Source organism: Typopeltis vanoorti, chromosome 9 (assembly GCF_054136105.1).
Source record: "Typopeltis vanoorti isolate ZY-2024b chromosome 9, IOZ_Tvanoo_1.0, whole genome shotgun sequence".
Taxonomy (NCBI): domain Eukaryota; kingdom Metazoa; phylum Arthropoda; class Arachnida; order Uropygi; family Thelyphonidae; genus Typopeltis; species Typopeltis vanoorti.
In genome coordinates this window covers 9,729,925-9,757,742 of record NC_143557.1, presented here as the reverse complement: position 1 = coordinate 9,757,742, position 27,818 = coordinate 9,729,925, and the positions used below count along the sequence as shown (strand labels likewise).

The 27,818-nt window shown below is 35.6% G+C and overlaps 1 protein-coding gene across 2 annotated transcripts in view; it reads right to left on the bottom strand.

The window, feature by feature from the left end:
- The window catches only part of Pdk1 (Phosphoinositide-dependent kinase 1), a 355,658-nt gene that overhangs the window by 242,237 nt on the left and 85,603 nt on the right, over window positions 1–27,818 (bottom strand). For both annotated transcript variants that reach the window (XM_090398374.1, XM_090398375.1), the window contains one exon: window positions 7,556–7,700. In XM_090398374.1, coding sequence (XP_090254500.1) covers window positions 7,556–7,700 — 145 coding nt within the window. The remainder of the gene's footprint in view (window positions 1–7,555; window positions 7,701–27,818) is intronic.

The window sequence follows — 27,818 nt, the reverse complement described above, 5'->3', positions numbered from 1 at the left end:
TACTAAGTGTTCATGTTTCAGAAAGACATCTCTGATTTATTCTTCCAGTCAGACTTAGATGATCAGTTATGGAGTGATATTTGCAGAAGCTAGATTGTGTTCTAAAAGAAAAGATTATTTCTCTCCAGAAACTATAAACAATGAGAGTTAACCATTTTTTCCAGAATTCTTAAACAGGTAGCTGGTCAATAATTTATTGGGATTTTTCACTCTTTACCTGACTTTGGCAAAACAATTGCCTTTTCCCAGGATCCAAGACACAACATTCTTACAGAAAATTCCATTGAATAGGCAGAGCACCTGATCCATGGCAGGTGGTGAAAGAAGTTTAACCATTTAATAAATGGATGTTTTTCATAAAAAATATTGAACAGAATTCAATATTTTTTCTGCTTTGCTTTTCTGGGCCAAAAACTGCAATATTGGGGGGGGGGGGTAGAAAATGCTGAAATGTTTATGCAGAAATCTCCCTGAGAATGTCAGTGATGGCTGTTGGGTAATAATCATCCATTATGTTCAAGAATCAAAAGTGCCCTTCATATTCTGGGTTTAATGCCAAACCTGTTTAATGTTGGATGATCTTGTTATAGAGGATATGAACTGGATCCAGGATTCTTTTTGATTCTGATGATGAATATATCTTTCTCCGGCACATGCACATTTAAATCAGATATGTTGTTGTGGTGGATATCTCTGAAAGATCCTCAAGTTTAATTATGAGCTTCCTTGGTTGGTGTGCAATTAGCATTGCATGATGGTTTAGGGAAAGATGGAAACCAACTAGAAGTTTTAGTTATTGCAGTAGTAGCAGCTTGTGTAATAAGCTCCATCATGTGATTCACTGCACTACTGACTGGAGATGAACTAAATGTTGAGGAATCAAACTCAGCTAAAGAAAAGAAAAAGGTGAACATCACAGGAAAAATATAACTCTCATACAAGTTGTTGTTGCCTAACGAGCTGCTTACCCTCCCTCTTCCCAATTAAACAGATAGAAGAGAGAGGGCCTAATATGGTCAAACAGGCAGGACAGCAAATATCAGAATTTCTGAACACATCTGGTTCCACCATTATGGCCACTCAGGACTTAATGACCATGCTTTGGACACCTACCATGGGATACAGCACTTTATTATACTACAGTATTACAAATGAGAGGCTATTCATTGATTCTGCTTCACCCCTGAAAAACTTTCCAAACCTCAACAAATATGGGTGCATGAGACTGCCCCAAATTTGGAAAGCACTTATCCTCAGATCTTCAGCCCAATGGCAAAGACCAGCCAATCTAGCCCACTAGAGGGTGCCATTTAAGACTCTAGATGTGACTTAGCTTCATTTGCCCAGTGTTAGTGCCTGTGTGCATACATCATTATTTTGTGTTTCTTGATGATGGCAATATAACGCTGCTGAAATATAGGAAAGTAATTAAAGTTATAATTAATATTTAAGTATGTATATGCTGTTATTTCCTAAAAATAACCGTTATTAGAAGAGGGAGGGTAAGCAGCCACTGTCATTGTAGGAACTATCCCACAGAATGTTGTGATAATTTAAATCTCTCATTATGGAGGATGCTAACTGCAAAATGAAGTCATCAAGCTTATCCTGTGATATATCTTCAGTGAAAGGTAAGTAGATGCAGCATAGCATACCATGATAAGATATCCAACTAAGAATTGGACAGCAATTGCCTTTTATGTTTGTGTTCAGTGGCAATTGCTGGAAGTGGGGTATGATTTCCCACAAGGATGCCAACCCCCCCAATACAAAGTTTCATCCCCTGTTCTATAATTATGAATTACACTGACATTTCGTATTGCAGGATCGTGATGAGTATGATTCCTGCAGGCAAATATACGTGGTTTATACTAATGCAAGATAGCGTTGATGTCAGCAATGTTGTATAGGAATCCATCTCAATTCCATTGCAGAAACGTTTTCAGTATTTTTGATGGAGCTATGTGGCTTTTCCTTCTCTCCACAACATCGGAGAGAAAAAAAATGTTGTATCCATAATTTCTTCTTCCCCAGGAAAGATATCCAACATGTCATCAAAATGAAATCTGTCCAGGATACAAAGTATATTTTTGATTTTATTTTGAGGTGAAGAGAGGTGCCTATCTCATCAATTAAGAAATCTGGAGGCATTTTCGTGATTCTCTAAGATACACATTCCATTTTTTTTTTTTTTTTTTTTTGACTCTGGTTTCTCATGTAGTGGGACCATTTTTGTCATGTCCTCAGAAGTGAGTCAAAATCAATTTTTCTCTTAGATGTGCTCTAAAGAGACAACAAACCATTAAGGGTTGTTGTAGCTGTGAGAAGGTGGGTCAGACATGACAGACTTATGGATTAAGATCTACAGTGACACTTTCCTATATGGCTGCCTCCTCAGTAATAATGAAGTACAAAACATAAAATTGAGAAATAAATAAAAACAGCAAATTATTTAATTATTCATTGTATAATAATAATAATAATAAAATATTCTATGAAGAGGCAAGGAACCAGGATTAAACAAAACGTAAACAAAAGATTCCTCCTGTTCACTGAAAAGGATGTATCTAAATTTTAAAAAAATTTAATAATATAAACTAACTATTTTGCAGTAATGGCTACTTTACAATTAGCTAAAAAATATTCCAAATGATTCAAAAATAGTTAGAAATGATTTGAACAGGCAATCAGTAAGTAAAAATAAATGTCAACTACAAAGAGAAAATACACATAACAATAAGACTGATAGATGCTACTTATGTTTTTGAAGGACCATCTTAAATAAAAAATTTAAAGTGAACCTGTAAAATCAGAGAAAAAACATCTAAATCAAATGGTAGATGAACTCTGGCAATTTAAGATACATTAAAAATACTGTATATATATATATATGTTTGAAATACAATAATATTTAGTCTTAGGTGATAAAACTGACATAAGAAATTATAGACCTATAAAAACTTTAGATAACAGAATAAACAATATACAGCAATCCCTCGATTAATGTGCTCTAATCGAAAACACACCAATCGAATATAATAACCTATGAGAAAAACCATAATTTTTTCCTCAAATTGCTTTTTTGATCCTTTATTTTTTAATAGGTTTTTGGGGAGCATAAGGGTCAAAGCTGTATAACTGAGAGGAGATCTCCACATAGCCTTTAAAGGAATGCGGAAAACTGACCAGGGCTGCTGACCTAATGTCCAATCCTCACCTTCTCGTGGTGCACCCTGTTGGGTATCTACCTGGATACTGAACGAACAAGGATGGGCTGGCAATTTGGGATTTAGCCGAACAAATTGTATTCTTATTCGTTAAACCAAAATAAAAAATGATGGTACAATATGACAAAATTTCATGCCGGCTGGGACGTCGCTGGTTAAACAAGGACCTCGTTGTTTTCGCCAGGGAACCAGGGCGAACAGCGAAAAGTCAGCTACTGGAACAAATCTGAAAACACATCTCAACTCAACATCACCAGATTTAAAGATTGGTACTATCAACATAAGAAGCCTGAATGGCAAAGAAATGGAGATGGCTGAGGAATTAGATAAGTACCAGATCGAAAGAATAAAGGTGACTGAAACAAAAAAAGACAAAAACTGGTGAGATCTTTCTCAGCAATAAATACAAAATGTTATACTCAGGCAATGAAAATCAAGGAAAAGAAGGAGTAGCCATAGTATTCAACACAAAATACGAAGCTAATCTTCTTGAATGGCAGGCTGTCTCAAGTAGATTGATGTGGGCAAATATGAGAATGAGGAACTGAACAATGAGACTTATTTGTGCCTATGGTCCCACAGAAGGTTCTACTAAGGTAGAAGTAGAGAAATTTTTTGATGCTTTAGAAAAAGCAACTGACACAATGAAAAAGTAAAAGTTGGTCCTTGTTGGGGATCTGAATAGCAGAGTAGGAAATGATTGTCAGACATACAAAAATATCTTGGGAAAATTTGGAGAAAAGAGCAAAGCTAATAATAATGGCAAATACCTGTTGGATTTCTGCTCAGCACATGGACTGGTTATTACTAACACCGTGTTCCAACATAAAAATGTGCACAAATTCACATGGAGAGAAGAGGAAAGGAATAATAGTGTAATAGTTGAGACAGTTGTAGGTGTCCTCCAGCGATGAGTCTTCGCACTCCTTGGAGGTATCAAGAATAATAATAAGAAGAAAAGTCTCATTGACTATGTTATTGTTGATAGTGATGTTTTCTCCCTGGTGCAGGACACCAGAGTGCACAGAGGATTTGAAATTGGAAGCGATCACTATTTAGTCTTGAGGAGGATAAAATTGAATAAAATAACATGTAAGAAAGTTTTAAAGCGAATAAAAGTTGAGCAGCTCTAATTATTGAAGAAAAAATGAAAGAGTTTGAGAACAGGAACCAAACCTTGGAGATTCAGGGGCAAGCCTTGAAGAAAACCCTGATTGATTCAGCCAGAGAGGTATGTGGTGAGGTTGTCTGCAAAGATAGAAAAACCAGGACTTCGTGATGGACACAGGAAAAGTTAAAGAGGCAGTGAAGGAAATGAAGAAAGTATATCAAAAGTTCTTGGCAAATAAGTGAGCTTGTGCTCTTAGAGAATACAGAGACAAATGTAAGAAAGCTAAACACTGTGTAAAACTAGCTAAACAAAAGTCATGGGAGGACTTTGGCAAGAACATAGAAAATAAATATCAAGAAGGTGGTAAGATATTCTGGAGGTTGTTGAAGAAGCTTAAGAATGGAGGAAAGACTGCTGTAAGAGGAATTAGAGATGATAAAGGTGACATGAAAACAGGAGAAAAAGATATCCTTGAAGCATCGAGTAATTACTTTGAAAAACTGCTAAATGAAACAAGCAGTGATGACAGCACAGTGGTAAAAAAACACTGACCAGGCATGCAGTCAGGAATACACATCCATACTTGAAGTAGAAAAAGCCATCAAAGGCCTAAAATGTGGAAAGGCAGCAGGAGTAGATGTTATTTGACCAGAAATGCTGAAGTATGGTGGTATAAGAGTCTTACAGTGGCTGCACTGCATAGTTCAGAAAGCCTGTACAGAGGGACGAATTCCCGATGATTGGAGTAGAGCTCTCATAGTACCCATATATAAAAAGGGAAATAAAATGGCATGTGAGAATTACAGAGGTATTTCCCTATTGAGTGTTCCTGGCAAGATCTATGCAAGTATACTTGAGAAACGGTTGAGAAGAATTGTGGAAGAAAAGCTTGGTGAAGAACAAGCTGGATCAGGCCAAATAGAGGCTGTCAGGATCAGATCTTCACTTTACGACAAATAGTCGAGAAAGCATGGGAATATAACAAAGATCTGTATTTAAGTTTTGTCGATTTAAAAAATGCATATGACAAGGTGCCAAGAGAGAAGCTATTCAATACGTTGCAGTTATATGGTGTCAATGGGGCATTATATCAAGCAATACTTAGTCTTTATTTGAGTTGTAAGTCAGCAGTTAGAATTGAAGTATAGGAAGATGGTTTAATGTTAAATCTGGTGTGAGACAAGGATGTACATTATCCCCTCTGTTATTCATTATCTGTATGGATCATATTATGAAGGAAAGTGGTATTAAACATGATATCAAAATTGGAGATGTTAATGTCAGCTCTTTGCTTTATGCAGATGATGTTATACTTCTAAATAAATCTGCTACAAGTCTGCAAGATTCTCTGACTAAATTGAATAGCTGTTATAATAGATATGGTATGAAGGTCAGCAATAAAAAGACAAAGACAATGAAAATAGGCAGAATCATTGAAAATGTCAACTGTGTTGTGAATGGAGAACCTGTGGAACAAGTAAAACATTTCAGCTATTTAGGCACAATTTTTACTGAATATGGTACATTAAATATAGAAATAGACAACAGAATCAGCAAAGCTGGTATGGTGGGAAGTCAATTGAATAAATTCATATGGAATAAGAGAGAAATTAGTCGGAACACTAAATTAGCTGTATACCAGACAGTGTTCAAACCAGTTTTAACTTATGGATCTGAGAGCTGGGTCAGAAGTAAAAACACTTGACCAAAGACTAGAGACCACAGATATGAGAGTCCTGAGAAAGATTATAGGCGTGAACAGATGGCATCAATGGCAATATCATATTAAAAAATGAGGATATTAGGAAAGAACTTGACATTGTCAGCATCCAGGAATGTGTTAGCAGAGCTAATCTCAGGTGGTTTGGTCACTTAAACAGAATGGGCAAGGAAAGATTAGCAAAACAAGTGTTCTCTGCCAGGTTGGCAGCAAAAAGACCCAGAGGAAGACCAAGATATAGGTGGATTTATACAGTACAAAGTGCTTTAGACGATAGAAATATAAGATCTGATAATGTTGGAGTCTTGACAAGTAACAGACTGATTTGGAGGAAAATTGTAGATAGGAAATTAATAATGATGTAATTTTTTTTATGTAGTACTATCATATCCTGTACACCCCTTGAGGGTACATGGCAGGAATTTGATGATGATGATATTGCCTAAAAAGAAAGATGTACAATCAGTGTGTACTCTCAAAAATGACTTATGATAGTACCTGGAGTCTGATTGAAAAACACCTAGAGAAACTGAAAACAACACAAAGACATGTGGAAAGAGTCATTTCAGGAATGACCGAGTTAGATAAAAAGAATAATACTTGGACAAGTAAGCAAATAAAGATAATGAAGATTGCACTAGTAATAAAAGGTAACAAATGGCACTAGGCAGGAAACATGATGAGAATGTCTGACAGCAGATGACAAAGAGAATAACAGAATGGACACCAAGAACTAGTTATGGAAAAGCAGGTAGACCAGTAGTAAGATGAGATGATGAGATAACACAATATTATGGATATATATGGTGGAGAGATGCACAAGAATGGTCAAAATGGAAGACACGTGGAGAGTCATTCATCCAGTGGTGGACTGAAGAAAGATGTTGTTGTTGATTATTTAGTCTTTCTATGTTAACCCATCAGACCAGTCAGGCACTACTGTCCATGACAACATAATTTAAACAGGAACAAAGTTTTAACACAGCTGCATGAATTTTTGTTGAATGCTTCGTTTATAAAGTCTAATGGTGAATGTGTGCTGAAACAATTCTTCTTTGGTGCACTTTAAATATGTAACTATGACTAACAAGGGTTCTTGAAAAGATGATTCAATCACAAAGAATTGCATGCATGCAATGCTTATTTTTCCGATTCCATTTTTAGACTGAACTGTTTGTAATTGGTAACAGACATTTCTTATCCTCTGCTGACTTAATTGATAAAAGATCCTAAGAAATGCAGTAGGAAAATCAGGAGTCTTCATAGCAAATGTAAAAAATGTAAAAAAAAAAAAATTTTTTAAAATGTAAATTCTAGGGAAAATATAAAGTGGAAAAAATGAAACGAACACTTTTTTTATAGTCACTTGGCTTAGATTGTACAAAAAAAAAAAAAAAAAAAAGTGCACAATTTCATAAAAATGGGTAAATTTAGCATGCAAAATAAGTTTTACTGTAATATTTAACTAATTACAAGATTCCTTTAAACTGTACTTGCCTATGAATAATTCCTAAATTGTGCAAATGCTCCAATGCCAACAAAATCTCCGCAGCATAGAAGCGCGTACATTCCTCATCGAAGGACCCAACTTTTACGATATAGGGTAAAAGTTCTCCATGTTTTGCATAGTTCATCACAAAATCTTAAAAAGTCAAGAATTCTGCAGAATATCCATGATTATTACTGAATAGACAAAAACATATAATGATATACAGAATATGTGATCAAAAAAATTTTAAGAGTGAAGTTAGCTAAATGTTCCCTGATTAGATGTAGTTAGAGCAAACTCAGATGGGTGATGTGCCACTGAATTCAAAGTTATAGCTTGCATCATAATTAGCAACATCGTATAATGTGTGAATTATATGTTATGTCCTTTGCAATTTTTGTTCCATCAAAAAAACTGCAGACTCCAGAAATGCTACTCACATAATTAGATTCTTCTTTCAAATGACAAAAGCTGCCTCAGAATGCTTAAAGTTGTTAAAACTTGATTTCAGAAACAAAAATAAGAAAAACCATGAACACCATTGTTACGTCCTTACTTCTCCTTTTATTTCTTTTTTCTATATCTTACGCTGCTAGTCTTTATCTTTAATTTCGTCTAATATATTACTTTATTCTTACTTATTTATCTCTATTTGTCTAAGTCACTTGATATAACGTTCTTTCTCCCCTTTTCTCTACTATATACCCTTAAATAAAATATTTACTTATTAATATTTGCACAGCTATCTTAATTTTTTCACACATGCAAATAAAACGTTTATTTCCTACCAAGTATTCTTTCCATTAGTTCTTTGCAGTCTCACTGGCCTCTTTATATCTTATGTTTTGTCTAATCACACAACAATCTAATAGAGTTCACCTGATAAGTATTAACAAAATTTATTTTTTTCGCTACGCCAGCTAATACCTTGGATAGACGGGATTCTTACCCAGGGCGACCTTCTCAGAGTGATACATGAAAATTAGATCGAATTTAATCCTGTCCCTCCGTTTTCTTATTTCTTCCTCACAGTCGTGGCTCGCTTTAGGAGTTTATATACAAGGGTTTAACCCGCTTAGTTCATTAGTATTTTATGAGCAGTTGTTTTGAATTCATAAGACAAAAGCAGATCAGGCAGGTACTTGAATGAAACATTTTAATAAGCTTGAGGAATTATGCAAATATACATTATAGACATATTATTAGGAATGCTCTCAAGGTAAATCAAAGGCTCAAATTTCAATACACTAGACATGCATACAAACTTGCATTGACCACTATTACAAGCATCTTTAGCATAAATCCATAGGCTAATATCATACCATCCTAATACACGTGGTAATAAATTAACACAATAACACACTCCATACATTAAGTTTAGCTCGTTCAGAGATATTCTCGGCCTCATAGGGCAAACAAATCTTAACACAATTTTGGCCCGTACTAAGTCATAGGCTATTCTTACAGTTCCTTAATTTTAGTCCATTACAAAATACTTTCTTAGGGATCACACTCTTCTATAGCTGGAAATAGGAATTCAAAAGTCTACCTTACCATCTCTGATCTAAATTATTTTGATCTTCTTCCTGCCTTGTCTGGTCATCAAGGCCTTCTGTTTTAGTTTCCTATGAGGATGTCTCCAGTCGGATTGTACGAGTGGAATCTCAGCGAGAAAGACTGGAGGTGGCACGGTAACGTCGCCTTGACCGGACGGCATCCATTTGGTTCCCTCCATCACACGACAATGCACAGCTATCCTAGTCCAAGGATATAGCTTGGCCCATTCCTAATGCTGCGACAGATGAACCAAATGCCTTCCACGACTAGCCAGGAACTTCTCCGACGGCGAACTCGACCACTGTCCGCAAGATCTGGAACCAGGAATCCAAGAAAAAAAGCCGGGGAATGGTGCTTGCATGGCCATTTTGTTTAATTTTCTCCTCTCGGTATTTCTCGATCTTTGCGATGCGCGCCAACGCGGGTCACGTGTGTTTATGTCAATCTCCTTAGCTCCCTCTATTTAGTTGCTCATGTACCTGATTTCTCTTCCTGGAAGGCACTTCGGTTTTCTTTCCAGTACTTCTTCCCCCCCCCCCCTTCTTATTCATAATACAGGACGGCAAGGGTGACCCTTGAACCCTGACTCACAGGCATAGCTATTTTAGTACAAGAGACGGGGTTCTTAAGTGGATTTGCCAGCTTACATTGATCTCTACATCTGGCCCTCACTTAATACAGATTATTTTTAACAGCTCTTTATACAATTTTATACTATTCCTAAATTTTTAATTGATTTGCATTTACAAACAGCTTACACTTATTCTGTTGCCAACGTTCCATATTCTCTGCCTAAGTTGTATTAAAGTTGTGACCTGAATATTTTATAATAAACATTTCTTAGCCTTTTCAGGACACAACACCATGTTGGTATGTCAAGTTCAAAAGTGGAGTGATTCTTGCTGATAATGCAGAACTTTTGAGATGTCCATCGGCTAGCAATATGAAAGAAAAGGGTCTGCCAATGAACTTAACCATGAGCTAGCAACTATTTTTGAAACTCATTTCAATTATGTCAAACCAAAGCTGTTATCTCTATCTGTGTAAAATGTTTGGCCCAAAACAAGTTTTGGTGTGCATCCTCCTTGTTTCCAGGGGCATATCTTGGGAGTTTTTCCTTTTTTTCTTAAACTGAAGGCGAAAATGATTTTCGCCTTCAGTTTAAGAAACATCATTACTATTCAGCAAATATAAATAAATTATATATTGCCAATGTTCAAAACACAGGATTTACAGCAAATTGTTTGAACAGCAGCATGAATGATGTGCTCATATCAAGTTGCAAGGGAACAAATTCAAAGGAGAGAGCATTACAAAACAGATTATTTGCATACTGTCATTTAATGGAGGGGAAAAATACAATCAAGAAAAAAAAATTATATCATACCTCACAAATCTGAAAATTAGAAAGGTATTTAGAATCCTTGTGCTGAGGCTTAAATACTGTAAGAACATCTTGTTGGAGACTTAATGGAATATATACATTCAGAAAATATTAAAACTGATTTTTAATGCTTCCAATATTTCGTTTCAGTCACTGAGACATCTTCAGGGATTACAAAAAAACTAAGACCCATAGTAGATGCCACTGATGCAGCATGTTACAAACTGTCAAAGCAGCTGGCTAACTCTCTGACTCCCCTCAATGGACTTACCACATCCTATGTAAAAAAACTCTTCTCATTTTAAAACCTTGATTGAAAATCAACCTTAAATAATACAGATATATTGGTCAGCTTTGGCATTACCTCCCTGTTTACCAATATCCCCTTAAATGACACCTTAACACTCTTAAAAACGTTTTTCTTCTGATATCTTAGATCTCTTTACCTTTGTCATCAATTCTGGTTATTTTTCTTGGAAGAACAAAATTTACAAACAAATAGAGAGAACAATTATGGATTCTCCTCATCTCACTTCTTGCCAATTTTTACATGAAAAAGTTTTGAAAAACAAGCTCTACACTCAGCCTATCTGGCTAAGATATGTAGATGATGTGTTCTCTATTTGGCCTCATGGTCCAGACACATCACTCCTTCCTCAGTCACCTCAACAGCCTACAGCCAAGAATTCAGATTACGATGGAAAAGAAAAATAACAATAGTTTACATGTAAAATAAAAATGGGAAAAAAATAAATAAATAAAATGAACAATAGTTTACCCTTCAGAACACCTTAGTAACACTCCATCCTAATGGTAACCTTTCCTTCACTGTATATTGAAAACCTACTCACACAAGCAGATACCCCTCTCAACAATATGGATTTATTAAAACTCTAACCAAGAGAGCCCACAATCTTTGTTCCAGTGGAACCGCCCTTTCAACCACATACACAACACCTTCCCTTGCAATGGCTACAGCGATTATAGAATTAAAAAATAAATAAATAACGAGTTTCTTCCCCATTCCCCAGCCATCTCTTCAGAAGGATTTGAGAAATGCCATCACCATACCCTACATACATGGCACATCAGAAAAAATAGCCAGGTCCTTAAAAAAGTACCATCTCCACACAGCATTTAAGCCCCACCATAAACTAGATACCCTTATCCATTCTACCAAAGATCAGCTCCCTCCATTATCAGTGCCAGGAGTTTATAAAGTATCCTGTTCCTGTAAGCTGGCTTACTTTAGGCAGACAAGTAGATCAGCAACCATCCGCTTAGAAGAACACGAATAGTCCATCTACAGTCACAACTATGTTCAATCTTGCCTTGCAGACCGTGTTTTGGATACAACCTACAGAAAATCCTGGAAAAAAGAAAAAAAAACCACCATGCTCCACCACAGTAAATTCAAAATGAGAAAGACTATTTTTAGAATCTGTGACAGCACTCAGAAATCAACCAAATTTAAATATATATACAGTTGCATAAAACATACCAAAATTTGGGAAACATTAATTATCAGAAATCCCACCTTATATCCTAGGCCACCTACAAATGCCCATAGAGAGCACACCACCTAGAAAGGCGTACCGCCGTGTCACCTTTAGGTGACTTTAGAGTCACCGACATGTTTCACTTAGTATTGTGTTGTATTTGAGTGTGTTACATTAGTTTTTGTAATCTCTGAAGATAGTGACTGAGACAAAATATTGGAAGCTTAAAAATCAGTTTTAATCCTTTCTGAGTGCTGTATATATTCCATTAAGCATCCAACATGATAGAAAGGTATTTGTTTGCTAAATACATCTCTTTCCAACACTGTATTACAAATTTTTATCAATGTAGGCATGATTACATTTTGCCTTTATCTATACTGAACAAGAAAAGCATGAAACTAATCAATGAAAAGTATATAATATATAACTGACTCTTAATATATAAACTCACTGACTATAACAAAACAATAAAAAAAAAGTCCAGGACAACTCCCATAAGAATCCCCACTATACTAATGGATATACAGTACAGTACAGTTAACGTTTATTACGATGAACTATTCCTTCAGTCCTCACATTTGCTATGAGGGTTGAGAGTAAAGTGAGCCCTTCAAATTTAATGCTAAAAAATAAAATACAGTAACAATAATCCAAACAACATACATATAATTTCTGTCACGATTCAATTTCAGTAATCAAAACCAGTTAAAGCAGTTGGATATACAGGTTGCTGAGGTACTGTGATTACTAGACTCTGTGTGAAAAATCTAGTTTTTGTGAGATTATTCATTATACTACTCATAGTCTAAAGTGGCTATGAATAATTTTGTTGTTTCATTTCTAGAGCTTGTTTTCTGAATTTGTAAAAAATTCATAAAACATAAAAAAAAATAAATAAAATTAATTAAAAAAATCCATAACCCACTCAGAATGACACACTATAAGTCCATAAGTTTACAACCTTTCAATGGCAAGAGTTACATATATATATATATGTTCATATTATTTACTGACTGAATTCCGAGAATTAGAAAAACAAATTAATTTAATCTAACACACAACATGTTTTGTCAGAATGCCGACTTCAGGCGTGAGAACATTAAAAGCAAACACAAAAAACACCGTAAAGAAACATTGTACACTACAATAACAGACTATGAACTAAAATTAAGTGTGAACTGAAGCTACAATCTGGACTAAAGTTCTATTGCACTACAAAACCCAAAGTACTTTGACACTGTTGAACTTTGTTGCCCACCATCTTTGTTTTGTATAATAGGCATAACAGGTGCTTACATGGTGCCAAAATTAAACTGACCCAAAAACTATTTACAATAATCGAATCTCACCATGAAGAGTAAACCCTTTGTGCTTCTCACAAAAACAGAATGTGTGAAGCATAACTATTGTTTATTTGACCTTTATGTTTTCCATATTAAAAATTATATTAATTGATAACTCGAAGTATTCAAAGTTTTCCTACAATTAATTGCATTGAACCAATTAAGATGACCGCTGATGCACTATGCAATCTTAAAACTGTCATTCCTCAATAAAAATGCACCCATACAGTCAAATTGATATGAATTTTGCAAAACGGGTGCATAAGCCACACAACAGATCACCCAACTTAAATGGGCACGTGGCACCACTAATATCTACCCTTCATTTTATGGATTTTATCCCATATAATTTTTGCGGGTCATTTGATTAACTGATGAGGTAAACTGAATCCAAGATTGTTTTTGACTCTGATGTCTCACATAACATGCTTTGGCCAGTAAATGCTTAAAAGCTATTAAGTTTTATGTGGTGGGGTATCTATGAAATATATCCCATGCTCAATGTTGATCTTTTTTGCTGCCTGGCTTTCTTGGTTCCATAAAGGCAGAGTGGAAATTGAGATGATATTCTTGGAATTGAGGCTGTTGTTGCTTGGACAATTTACATATTTTACTGCTTCACTAATAGGTGTTTGACTGACGGTATGAGCATTAAATTTTCCAAGATGTGTAAAAGTGTTCCAGTCAGCCTAGTATTTTCCCTTTGGGCATCTGTGTAGGGGAACATGGTTGCATTGAAGACATTGTGTAAAGAACGGGAAGTGATCGCTACCATATATGTTCTCTTTGACGTCCCAAGTGAGCAATGGGAGAATGGAAGGTGAGCAAATTATAAGATTCATTGCAGAATATGAGTGGGGAGGCATATGGAATAAAGTATTGAGTCTATAATTCAAAAGGGAGAGGTCATTATCCATAAGTATGGATTCAGGCAGTTGCAAAATAAGGTTATCAAGATCAATTTCATTTAACTCAGCACTTGGTGGTAAATAAATTGAACTTATTGTAATAAGAAATCCCATGGATAGGTGAATCACTACTGCTTCAAGAGCAGTATTAAGCTAGACATGATGAAAATGAGTAAGACTGCACTAGGTAGGATCCTGATTGGGTCTTAAATATGTTTCCTGCAGACATAAACAAAAAAAAAATTGTGTTTCTACAGCAAAATCTTGATATCATCGATATTCTAACAAAACCAACAGCAGTTCCATTGTAAAAATTTTCCTACTGTTTTGGCTTTGTAGACTTGTCTGTTTTCAGGATGCTGAGGGCTTATGTTTGTAAGGTCTATATTTATCAACTGATTTCAGGAAGTATGAATGGCCAGTGTCCATCTCTTCCTCTGGTAAAATGTGCAATACATCTGATGTATTAGGGTCAGTTGTCAAGTTTAATTTACTTTCAGTGGATACTGAAGTATCCAGAGGATGAGTCAATAGATCGCAGTGTTCTGGCTGCTCTTCTAAGCACGACACCCAGACTGATTTCCTTGGTCATCTGGGGATGATTTGGTGCCCACATATCACACCTGAATGGTGCAGCATATGAAGCAGCTGCCACATAGTCTCGATGGCTGCCTTGATGCTTCCATTCTAGGGGCCTCATCACCAGAACGACTGCACTGTAACAGTATGAAAGCAACTTCGGCTAGTGCTGCCTTTCAACGCATGAGAGACTAGTTTGCACCATTTCTATATATTTCATTCTTCTTTCCCCAATTCAATGATACTGATCCTTTTTCTAATCTAGCTTACAGCTAACTTACTTTCTATCTTAAATCTATGAGCTCGCCTACTCCTATAGAAGAATCCTATTATTTTCATATCTCACAAAGTAATACATTTGTCATAGGTTCACCCTCTTGAATTACCAACTTAACACAATGAGACAATCATCGGTAGACTACTCCAAGAAAGGTTCCCAACAAGTACTGTGCTGGGGCAATAGGGTGTTGCAAAATATGGAGCACACCTCCTCTTCGAATCTAACAATGACGCTAAATGGCCGAATTTCCTATGATAAGCTCGTGTGCATAGGTGCATGGGTGGAATGGCCATTCCCCACATTAAAGGCAGCACAAAGGCCTCACTCTTCTCGGATTTCACAATGAGGTCAGGCATATCTCTTCGGGATCCCCGAGAAGCCACACAGACCTGGTATCACGAGATTAGTTCACCAGGAATTTCAAAATTTGTGCAGGCAGCACTCATCAGGCTTCCCCTGATGATTTAAAGACAGAACTTGTAGGTAATCTCACTAGCTGAACCAGGGCTCCATCCAACACTTCTACCTCAAGAAGAGTCATGTTTATTTCTGCCAATTACACACAATCTTGATTGATATTCTTTCACTTAAACTTTCAGATTGCTGGGCAAAATTCACATTGGCAGCAACACCTCTCAAACAACCGTAGCAAAGTGCTTTGCTTTAATTAGACAGTCGGATTCCCCTGGTCTGTGTCAATCCTGAGTCAGCTGTTAGTTGCTAGCTGAAACGGTTGCACCAAATGAGACATCCGGCACTCTGCGCAGCTGCGGCATTCCACGAGAAGGCCTCAATGCTGGTCCAGGCTCAACCATTCCATCACTAGACAGTTTTGCGCAGTCCTAGTGCAGTGCCACACCTGCTTCGGACCCCAGCCCGCCAGCCCAGTCCTCAGAGCCAATCCTTGTCCGGAGGTTACAGATCCATCTTGCCGACTTCCCTTACATACATTATTCTATTGACTAGAGGATGTTCACCTTCTAGACCTACTGCAGATATGGGTACGGTCCAGCACAAAAATAGCATTCTATCCCTTGGATTTTCAAGGGCCGACAGAAGTGCTCCGGACATCACAGGAGGTGAGGTGCTTTACGTATCCATTTTTATTTTATTTATTTTTTTTTTAAAGTGGATTCATATTGAATGGAACCATTTTTGGAGTAAGACTGTAGGTCATGCGATTGATGTGCTCAACAGAGAAGCACTCATAATCATCAAGTTCAGGTATTGTGAAATTATCAGATGTAGAAGAGACAAACGTGTTTGAGATGCTGTTGATATTTTGTTAACTGCCACCTTTTCAGCATAAGAGGATCTCAAAACAGGTATAGTTCACTTTCTTTTTTGCATCCTGATATGATACACTTTGTTCTATATTAATTTTTTTTGTATTTCTTTTTCATATTTCCACTTCTGACATGCATGAGAGTAAGCTGGATGTTCTCCATGACAGTTGACACATTTAGCTTTTTTTTCAGAGCAAGATTTGTTATCATTTTTTTACTACCACATTGAGAACAGGTGGTAGAGCCACAACAAGCAGTTTGAGCATGCCCATATTTCTGACATTTAAAGCATCTTAGCGGATTAGAGATGTACAATCTAACAGGGCATTTCAGATACCCTGCTTTTACAGATGCTGGAAGCTTAAGTGTATCAAATGTAAGGACGATGTTCCTGGTTGAAAGCAGGTGACCATTCCTACATATCAGGATACACATCACACCTGTCACTCACTGATCTTTAAGCTCTGAACACATCTCCTCATCAGAAACATAAAGGAGATTCCATTCTAATATCACTCCTCTACCAGAGTTGAGTATTTTATGAGGTGTTACTGTGATTGATATTTCACCCATTATTGTTGCTAACAGTAGTTTCACAGAATATTGCTGACACAATATTTCCACAAGGATATCACCTGAAAGTAATTTCTTAACAGTTTTAGGAGAACCTGCCTGTCCTTCTAAACCTTTTTGAATAAAGATGGGTGACATTTTCCTATTGACTTTTCACCTGTTGCATGATCAAAAACTTTCTTACTTACTTTCTTCTGCTACCAAATGCTGTTTCTACGATATCAGCACTTGGTTGGAACTTGGATAGGCCCCTGAAACAACTGAGGATGAAGAATTCATGCTCAAGGGATTTTTGGTTTGGTGCCTGAGCTTCCCACCAACCACAGAGCCACACCTGAATGCCTGTAATTGAGAGTGAAATGACAGGGTCCTGATGAAATGCTTTGATCCCGACACCATACCATGGGGGCGAGAGACTTACTGCAACACCTTTGACACCTGCAGGCAAGCACACTAGCTGACTGATCCTGGCTGGGGTCATCCAGGTCCACCCATCTTGCTGAAGCAGATGGCCAAAGTAGTGCAAGTCTATCAGGATCTCTCTTTCTGGATATCCACGGGTCACATCACACAGCAAACAAAGTAGTAGGGCGTTGGATCTCAGGTTTGGAAGAAAGGATAGTAAAAAAAGACTCAGAAGAAGTAGAGCAAAGAATATGGTAAGAAAAGTAAAGGAAAAAGAGGAAGATGAAAAGGGCCATTATCATCACTGGTGTTAAAACATATTTTTCTCTCTCTATCTATATTTTATATTTCTTTATTCACTCATTTTGTTTTATTACTAACTTATTCACTTGTACTTATTTATCTTCTTACTTACTCAAACCTTACTCATCTAAAATCCTACTCGCTGTGCTATTGTTATATCTTCTTTTTACTTTCGTTATTGATATATATAATATACTAATATACTTCCCTAAGAATGCCTTACTTTAACTCCACCTAAGAATGCTTCCTTTTCGGACACTGGCAAATTTATTTTTTATTGCTGCGCCAGCCAGAGTCCTATAATATGAGCTTATTCAAATTTCAGGGAATATTCCTAGGTTAATTGGCATTCATTCTAATACACACTAAATATATACTGGTTCTAATTTCAGTCGTGGCCAATGATCTATTTTACTCTAACACTCTCACTAAATTCCCTCCCGCTATGGTTCTAAATTTTTGCAAGTGGTAATATGAATTCTCGAATCAAGCATATACAACAAAACATGTTCACTGGAACAAATTACACTTTACAGCTATAATTGGATTATGATACTAAGCTTTTCAAAATCTCTTGCTAAGTTAGTTACTCAATACTAATTTAACAGAACACTCATAGATTAACTTGGTAATCTCACAAAAACTATAAAACATTAAATCTAGACAATTATGTTACTCAAAAATCAAACTCTTATTTCATGCTACATTAAAATACATCTCACAACCCATTACTATTCTGATAAAATTCATCTACAAAATTTCAAACTCACATATAATCTCAGTCACATGCAGCTAAAGTTTCACTCTTGACATTCCTTTGTTTATCAGAATTACTCTATCTCAAATTACAAATCCTTATTATAGTCCACTATGAACTGTCCACTTAATATGATCTAACACTAAATTCTGTCTCATTCAAACATACAGTAAAGGTCTTTATGTTACCCAATCTTTTTCTTCCGAAGGTCTGTTAACGGCCACGTGTTTTCAGGTCCTCCTTCGATCGGTTGCTTCCGCAATAGGCTTATGACTACACTGTCCGTTTTACATTCTTCCTGGACTCGAACTTCTCACTGCCTCGATACAGCGCATTCTCTACTCCTACTTGAGTGGGACATCCCTCTCACTCGTCTCTACTCCGCCTGCTAGTCAGGAATCCTCGAAGTCAAGTCGGGAACAACCAGAAAAAAGCCTCGCATTATCGCGTGCATTCGCTTATATTTCGTCCCTTCTTTCCCATACGACCCTTCGTCTTCATGCCCTAAGGTGATCCTCCAAGTCCTAGCTGCCGTTAGGTGCTGTATTCCAGGAATCCCATTTGCATCATATTCCTCGTACGTTGTAGCTGGCAGCATTACGGCCGATACGTGATGGGACAAGATTATACTAAAATTTCCTTATTAAAATTCATTAATCCTATAATCCTTCAATTTAACTTTCAACTACAAGATTTTTCTAGTGCGTTTTACATGTTATTACATAAATTCCTTTACAACAAAATTCAGAACTGTGTGCTGTCGACCAGGTATTATCTGAGTTAGCCAAATTCTCATGTTAGATTCTGAATGAATAATTTCTCAAAAAATCGTCCATTCAGGATCTAACACTGGGAGATCTCTATCACGAACAGGATCCCCACAGGGAGGGGAGTGGGATCGGCAAGCTACTCACAATCGTTTTATTTAATGATAAGACTTCTTTTCCTTAAAGTGATTGGTGGTTGTTTACTGTGCTCATCAACAATAAATATTCAGCATTAAATTGTATACTGTATAAACAGTTAACCAGGACTGTTATTAGTGCAGTAAAAAGAAGATTTCAATTAAACAAAAAATAGTAAAAATGACATGGTGAAAGTGCAAAAATTAGAGCACTAGTGAACAAATACAGTTTTCCAATCAACCATTTATAACATTTCTAGTTAAAGAGAAATCCTTATGAAAATAAAAGGAAGTGATAAGTCCAATACAGTGCACAAAGGCAGAGAACTGATTGTAGACACACAAAGACTTTTGTCACTAGTGAAAGAAAGAAATAAAAACAGATGAAGGATGATATAATTAGAGAACAATATTTATATTTGTAAACCTGCAAAGCAGATTTATGATAATATAAAGACTAAAATCAGCCTCAACCAGTGATAGATGGTATGACGACTTTAAAGTCAGCAATGGTTGGTTTCATTGCTTTAGGAAATGATCTGATAGTAAAGGTTTCTCAATACATGGTGAGGCTGCCAGTGCCAATAAAGAAGTAGCTGAAGCTTTTAAATGTTTCAAATGCATGTCAAGGAAGAGTGCTATCTTAACAGGTCTTTAATACAGACAAGATAATCTGCTTGGTCCCATTGTCTATTGCGGCCAATCAGATTAGGAGAGTAGAATGTATAAGAAAAAGCCATGTATTAATTTCTTTGTCAATACAAAAATGCCAAAAGCATCAGGAATGAAAGTACTGAGTTCATGGGTTTATTGGATATGCTGTGGCCTAAGAATGTTGGCATTGGTGAAACCTGGCTATTAGAGTCAGATGTTGTAACTGGGAGTGTAAAAGGGTACAGTATTTTAAGAAATAATAGAAGATACAGGAGATGGGGGGGAGATGCTACTAATGATATTAGATGAGTTGAGTCCAGTAAGGGTAGAAATGCATGAAAGCAATAATGGCAATAATGTCACATGCAGAAGCAAGTTCAGTAACTTTCTGGTGTGAAGCCAAGGCTAACATAGCCTTTTTGGCTATGCAAACTAAAGTCAATCAATCTAAAAGAATTTTATTATTATGTATCAAGTAAAAGAAAGAATGAAGGTGGAAGAATAACTTTATTGAATGCAGATGGTACTCTTGTTTCAGAAAGTGATAAGACTGTTCAATTAATGAAAACTCAATTTGCTAAGATATATTTACCAGATGCATGTAACATGGTCAAAGTACCCCACTAGATGAAGAGATGCATAAGAAAGACTGCACTATATTTTGACCAACAGATATCAAGAAAATATAATTATTTTTACTTTGATAGAGTGAAACTGTATCATAAAACTGTCTTTCTTACCTGAAAATTTATTTTATATGTTGTTACATCCCATTCATATGAAGGCAGCACTATCTAGTTATACCTGTAGCATGAAGCTTACACTCACAAATGCAAAAAAATTTGAGGCATCTGAACAGCTAAGCTATTTAGAGGTTGTGAAGATGAGAAGGAGAATACGGCTTCCATTCAGAAAAGAGAAAGAGTTTGGAATTATTCAGAACCAATATATGTATCAGAAAATATTTATTCTTTCAAATAGTGTACAACCACCAGAAGATAAAAATCTAGAAGAAGGCCTCTAATGCTGTTCTTATTTCAAAAGAATATACAGTAGCTCAAGTTTGGAAAGAGCAAATTCCAGTACTAGTTTTTGGAAGGCAAAAGTTGTTAAATGCTAGAAAGGATTTGCAAAGAAATTTGTTTTCTTCGTTGTTCAAGAATTATTTTTGTTTTGTTTTGTTTTTTATTTCCTGAAATTAAATGTGTGAGAGATAGTGTATCTCTCATGAATTTTTTTAAAATTAATTTTATGTATATAAATATATTTGCATGCTATTTTATTTAAACAATGTTTCTTTTATATTCTCTTGTCTTATTTAAGAGAGAAAGATAAGCAAAAGTAATATATGATATTTTAAAGGTTTTGGGAAACTAAGATTGCTTTAAAGTAGACATTATCAGATCTGATATTTCTGGCTTCTAAGGTATGTTTTACTGTATCAATCCATCTATATCTTGGTCTTCCTCTGGGTCTTTTTCCTACCAACCTGGCAGACAACACTTGTTTTGCTAATCTTTCCTTTCCCATTCTTTTAAGTGACCTATACCACCTTTGATTGGCTTTGCTAACACATTCCTGGATGCTAACAATGTCAAGTTCTTTCCTAATATCCTCATTTTTAATATGATACTGCCACTAATGCCATCTGTTCACACCCCTAATCTTTCTCGGTACTCTCATATCTGCAGTCTCTAGTCTTTGGTCAAGTGTTTTATTTCTAACTCAGCTCTCAGATCCATAAGTTAAAATTGGCTTGAATACTGTCTTGTATATAACTAATTTAGTGTTTTGGCTAATTTCTCTCTTATTCCATATAAATTTATTCAGTTGGCTTCCTACCATACCAGCTTTGTTGATTCTATTCATTCACCCAGTTGGTGAAACTTGTTGGCATAATTTATCATTTAATTCATTGCTCCATAAAAAAAAAAAAAAACAGTGTAATCTTTTTCCACCATTCACAATGCAGTTAATATTTTCAATGCTTCTGCCAATTTTCATTGGCTTTGTCTTGTTACTGCTGACCTTCATACCCTATCTATCACAACAGTTATTCAATTTAGTCAAGGAATCTTGCAGATTTGTACCGGATTTATTTAAAAGTATAACATCATCCGCATAAAGTTTCATTATTTGTAAAAATTTAATTATTATTATTTATAAAATCCTGATCATCGATTGCACCTCTGGTAAAAATAGGCTGCCAGTGATTTCAGATTTCTATAACTGAAATCTAAGCACACAAGTAAGATCCTAAATGCATGATAAGATAATTCTCTATCTGTTCTCAAAATTCCATCTTACCTTCAATTAATTTAGTCTTTACACATCTATTTATAAAAACAAAAAAAATTAATAATACTAAAATGCATTAAAAAAATTTACAATATTTTGAACTTTAACCACAACTTAAAATCTAATATGATAATTAAATATATCACCTTATCTGGGCCCATAACATGTGAGTTAAAAAGAACATCTGTTTCTCTCAAACTCAACTTCTTCTTATTGTGCTATCTTCTATCGAAGGTCAGCGACCATCTTGGCGAACAAACTGCGCTCTTGTGCTAATCTGAGCAGTTGTGCACTGCTCTTTCCTGTCCACGTCTTGATGTTGTCAAACCATGATATTCTTTTTCTTCCTCTAGTTCCTTTGCCATCAATTCTTCCTACCAAAATAGTTTGTAGAAGTTGGTATTTGCTGTTTCTCGTGATGTGTCCAAGATATGATGTTTTTCGTTTCTTGATTATTTGTACAAGATGTTTAGCTTTGCCAATGGATTTTAAGACATCTTCATTGGTAATTTTTTCTGTCCATGATATCTTTAGCATTCTTCTGTATAGCCACATCTCAAAGGCTTCGATTTTCTTGATGGTTGTCGCCTTCAATGTCCATGTTTCAACTCCATAGAGCAGAATAGACCACACGTAACATTTCAGCATTCGGCATCTGACTTCCATGTTTAGGTCTTTATTGCAGAATAGTGTTCTCATTTTCATGAAGGACTGCCGTGCAACTTCAATCCTTGTCTTTATATCTATTTCTGGATCCCACCGTTCATTAAGCCAGCAGCCAAGATATTTATATCTTGACACTTGATCAATATTTTTCCCATTGAGTGTCAGTTTCATTGATGAGGCTGGATGTTTGCTGATGATCATGTATTTTGTCTTGTTGATGTTTATATTTATTCCCATTCTTTGGCTTTCTATGTATACTCTGTCAATGGGTTTTTGGAGATCCATAATATTATCTGCAATTAGCATGGTGTCATCTGCATATCGTAGGTTGTTAACAATCTTTCCATTTATTGCGATTCCCTCTGGATATTCTTCCAATGCTTTTTTAAAGATTACCTCTGCATATATGTTGAACAGGAGTGGTGAGAGCACACATCCTTGTCTCACTCCTCTTTTGATGTTAATATCACTGGTGGTAATGTTGTCTAATTGAACGGTAGCTGACTGATTCCAATACAGATTTGTTATTAGTCTTATGTCTTGTTCATCTAGCCTTATTTGTTGAAAGATTTCTATTAAGTTGGTGTGTCTGACTTTGTCGAATGCTTTTTCAAAATCTATGAAACACATAAAGACAGATTTCTGTTTTTCTATGCATTTTTGTATCAATATTTGGGTACAGAAAAGGGCCTCTCTAGTACCAAAACCATTCCGAAAGCCGAATTGTGTTTCACTTAGAGTTTCTTCACTTTTCTATAAATGAGATTCTGAATTACTTTCAAAAATATTTTTAATGTTTGGCTCATTAGACTAATAAGTCTGAAGTCACCACAGGAATTCGCTTTGGGTTTCTTTGGGATAGTGATAAATGTAGATTTGAGCCAATCTGATGGAAATTCATCACTTTCATATATTTTATTAAATAGTTTTTCAAGAAGTTTGATGTTATCTGGTTCGATTAATTTTAAAAATTCTGTTTGCACACCATCTGGTCCACTGGCTTTTCCTGTTTTACTTGTTTGTATAGCATTCTCTATTTCGCATTCCATGATTGCTGGTCCTTGAATGTTATCTTTTATATTTATAGGCTTCTGTCTAGTATTATTGAAAAGTTCTGTTACATATTTTATCCAAATCTGTGCTTTATTCTCTTCTTCTAGAACTATTTTTCCATTTTCGTCTCTTAGAGACACTATTTGCTTTTTCCTCAGTTTTCCGGAAATTTCGTTGATTTTCTTATACAGATTGAAATTATCATGTTGTTTCTAAAGCAGTTCAATTTCAGTACATAAATTTTTCATCCAATTTTCCTTGGCTTCTTTTATTTTTTTCTTGTTGATGTTATGTGTTTCTGTATACCTGGCTAGGTCTTTGTTTTTATACATTCTTCTTGTATCAATAAGAGAAAGAATCTCATCTGTCATCCATTCCTGTTGTTTTATATTATTCACATAACCTACTTCTTCAATACTTGTTGTTACGATGGCATTCTTTAAGCTATTCCAAAGAGATTCCACACTTTTATTTTCTTCTATGTTAATCTGTAGTAATCGCAGGTTAAGCTGTGTCTTGGCACTTTTATTTATGTTCGGGTCTTTCAGTTTTTCTACATCAATTTTCTTTTTCTTCTTTTGTGATTTTTTAGCTGATTTTAAAACTCAACTGCAATTCCAATAAAAGTTGAACAAAACAGTTTCTTTATTTCTTCAGCAGAAATAGTTCCTTATGTTGAAATCCACTTTTCTCTTACAAAAGTCTTAAAAATAACTGTTAATTTCCTATACATAGTAAGAGATACAAAAAAAAGTTCATACTTGACAATAAAATCCTCAAATTCAAACATTTTCTTGTGTTCCTCCTTTAATGAATTCTAGAAAAATCACACATAAATGTTTCTTCTTTCCACTTTCTTCTTCAAGAGTCACAACCTTATTCCTCTTCCTGTAGAAAGGAAAAATGATCAAATTAAAAATCAACTTGCTGTATCTAATTTCTGAAACAGCTGTTAAATCTCTATTGTTCTACTGGAACTTTTAATATCCAATAAACATTTCTCTTCCTATATGGGAAACTTCATTTATCAAGTTCCAAAGTTTCTATAAATTTCTTGTACAACTGCTATTCCAGTTACCTTTGTAATATAACATATAAGTAACTTTCAAAACATCTTTCTGAAAGACTGCTACTAACAGAACTTTTCTGACTGGTTCCAAAATTCTTTCTTATTATTATATATTTGTATCTCTCACTCCCACAGCTCTCTTCAGCTTTTTACCAGTTAATGTCTTATGCATGTTCCAGCACACATTGCTGGTTCCACTTCAGTCATTAAGTGAGAAAAGCCACTGCCATTATGTGTTTCTTAATGGTGTTTTGCATTGAAAGCAGTAAAACTCAAACCTTTATTGAACTAAATGTCTTTTCACTTATCTAGTTTAAACAAACACAAACATTAAACTATAACACCAATTATGAATACATTAAACTGACAAGTGATTTACTGCTACATTCACTTCATTAAAAATAAGTGCTACAAGTAAATACGATACATATCCAAGCACATGTCTGCGCGATTAGCCTAGTGGCTTTGCGCTTCGCAACCATATGCCTGGGGAAGGAGTGTCCTAGGTTCGATTCCCATCCACGACGTGAGGAGCTTAAGGATCTTCCTCGGCCATAGCCAAGTTAGCCGGTCTTGGGCGTGGGCAGCAGGGTTCTTCCCGCTGAAAAACACTGGGGTTTTTCATCTCGCAAGCAGGCAAACCGGCCCTGTGAACACACAAGTTACAGTCATAAATACTTACGGCAAGGAAGGCAACGGGAAACCACCTTGCTCATAATCATCTCTCCCTAGAATGGTAGCATATAGCTACCCTCCCCTGGCCGTATGGCAGATGGGAACCAGAAGATCCAAGCACAACTATATATATATATATATATATATATATATATATATATATATATATAAAACAGCAATTAATCATACAATTCTCATAATAAAAATGCGCAACTACCAAAAATAGTAACCAGGAACAGAACATTTAAGTTTACACTGATTTACGTAAGCAAAATTCTATAGAACATCATTATACATATATTGATGGTCTACAATATTACACGAAAGGCTGATGCATAAACTACAGAATGTGGGTGTGGAATATAAATTCTTGACTTGGATATGTGGATGATTGACAGATAGGTATCAAAAAAGTGGGACATTGTGGGTATGAATCTGTCAGATTTAAGGTGACCAATGGTGTATGCCAGGGATCAGTCCATGGGTAATCTACACATTAATGACAGATGTTCAATTGTTTGCTGATGATACAAAGGTAAGCAGGGCAATCAGTGTTACTGACACATCCAGAACTTATGGACTGATTTACTAAGGTTGTTAGAAATGTGGGCAATTAATGATAATGGCTATTAATTCAATGTTAGTAAGTGTAAAGTTATGCATTTTCACATAATGAGATTTTCAATAGCAAATTATATTTGGGAGAATATACAAGAAACTGATGAGACTAGGAATCTTGGCATTATGGTGGACAGGAATTTGAAGTTCAAAAGTCACATAACAAAAATTGGAAATACAACTGAGTGGATAATTGCAATATTGGTTTCCTAGGTTCCAAAGCAATAAAGAAGCTCTGGAAAGGCTGCAAAGAAGAGTTACATAGATTATATCAGGATTACAAAATGTAGATTACAAGGATAGATTAAGACTGTGGACTGCAGAAATTGGTACACAGATAAAAGAGAGGTGATATGATTGAGTTCCGTAGAGTTTTGTCTATAAACTTTTGAGAGAACGTAATACAATATTTGCTGATATTTCATTACGTGGAAGGTGGGGGAGAGAGAGGAAAAGGGACATCCGTGGAAGTTAAGTTTGTGTACAGTTTAAGAAAGCAGTAAAGAATATATTTTTCTGTCACAGAATTGCAAGTATAAGAAGAAGAAGAAAACAAAGGCTTGTTTTTTGAAAGAACGACCAGGCAAATATGTATCACAAAGGATGAGGATGTTTTGCCTAGGCATACACCTATGAAAGGTTTACCACTAAGAAATCAGAAATGTTTAAGCAGCAGAAGCCATCAAAAACAAGTTGGATGTCTTCTGGTGTAACAAGAATGCCTGGTGACAAAACACTTATTCGACAAATAGGCCAATGAAGTATATTGTTGTTCAATCAAGACCTGCCTAGAGAAGAATGAACTTCCCTTAAAGGCACCAGTTACTCTTGGATAATGTAGAAAATTACAATTCTGAACTTGCCTCATCTCTTGATGATTCAATTCATTTTATTACAGTTAATCTTTAAAAGTACCTGTGGCATAACTATAAAACACTATTAGTTTTCTCTATGATGATTTCCTGCCTAAAGTGAAGATTTCTGAATTTGTTATACAATCAGGATAATTAGCTGAAAAAACAAGATCTATTAACAGATTGAAGGCACAAACATGGTAACCCTTTGTCTCCACCCTGGATGAACTGTTCTTTGAACCACCTAGAAGTACCCTGTTTTTATCCATTCATCCCAAACCCTCTTTTCAGTTTTGTTATGTCGATCATGTTTTTGCTGTTTGGGCTCATTCTGAAAACAAACTTACCATCTTCCTACATCGGATCAATAGCCTTCACCCATGTATTCAATTCACCATGGAAAAAGAAAAATGCTGGTTATTTACCATTTTTGGACATTGTTCTTACACAGCCTCCAGTACTTTGTCAACAAGTGTTTATTGAAAACCTACCTTTACTGGGATATATTCTGCAAAAGTATGCTCATCACACCTCCCAAAAAATTGGTGTTATCAAGTCATTAATTAACAGAGCACATAATATCTATTCCTCTTCCTCAGGCTT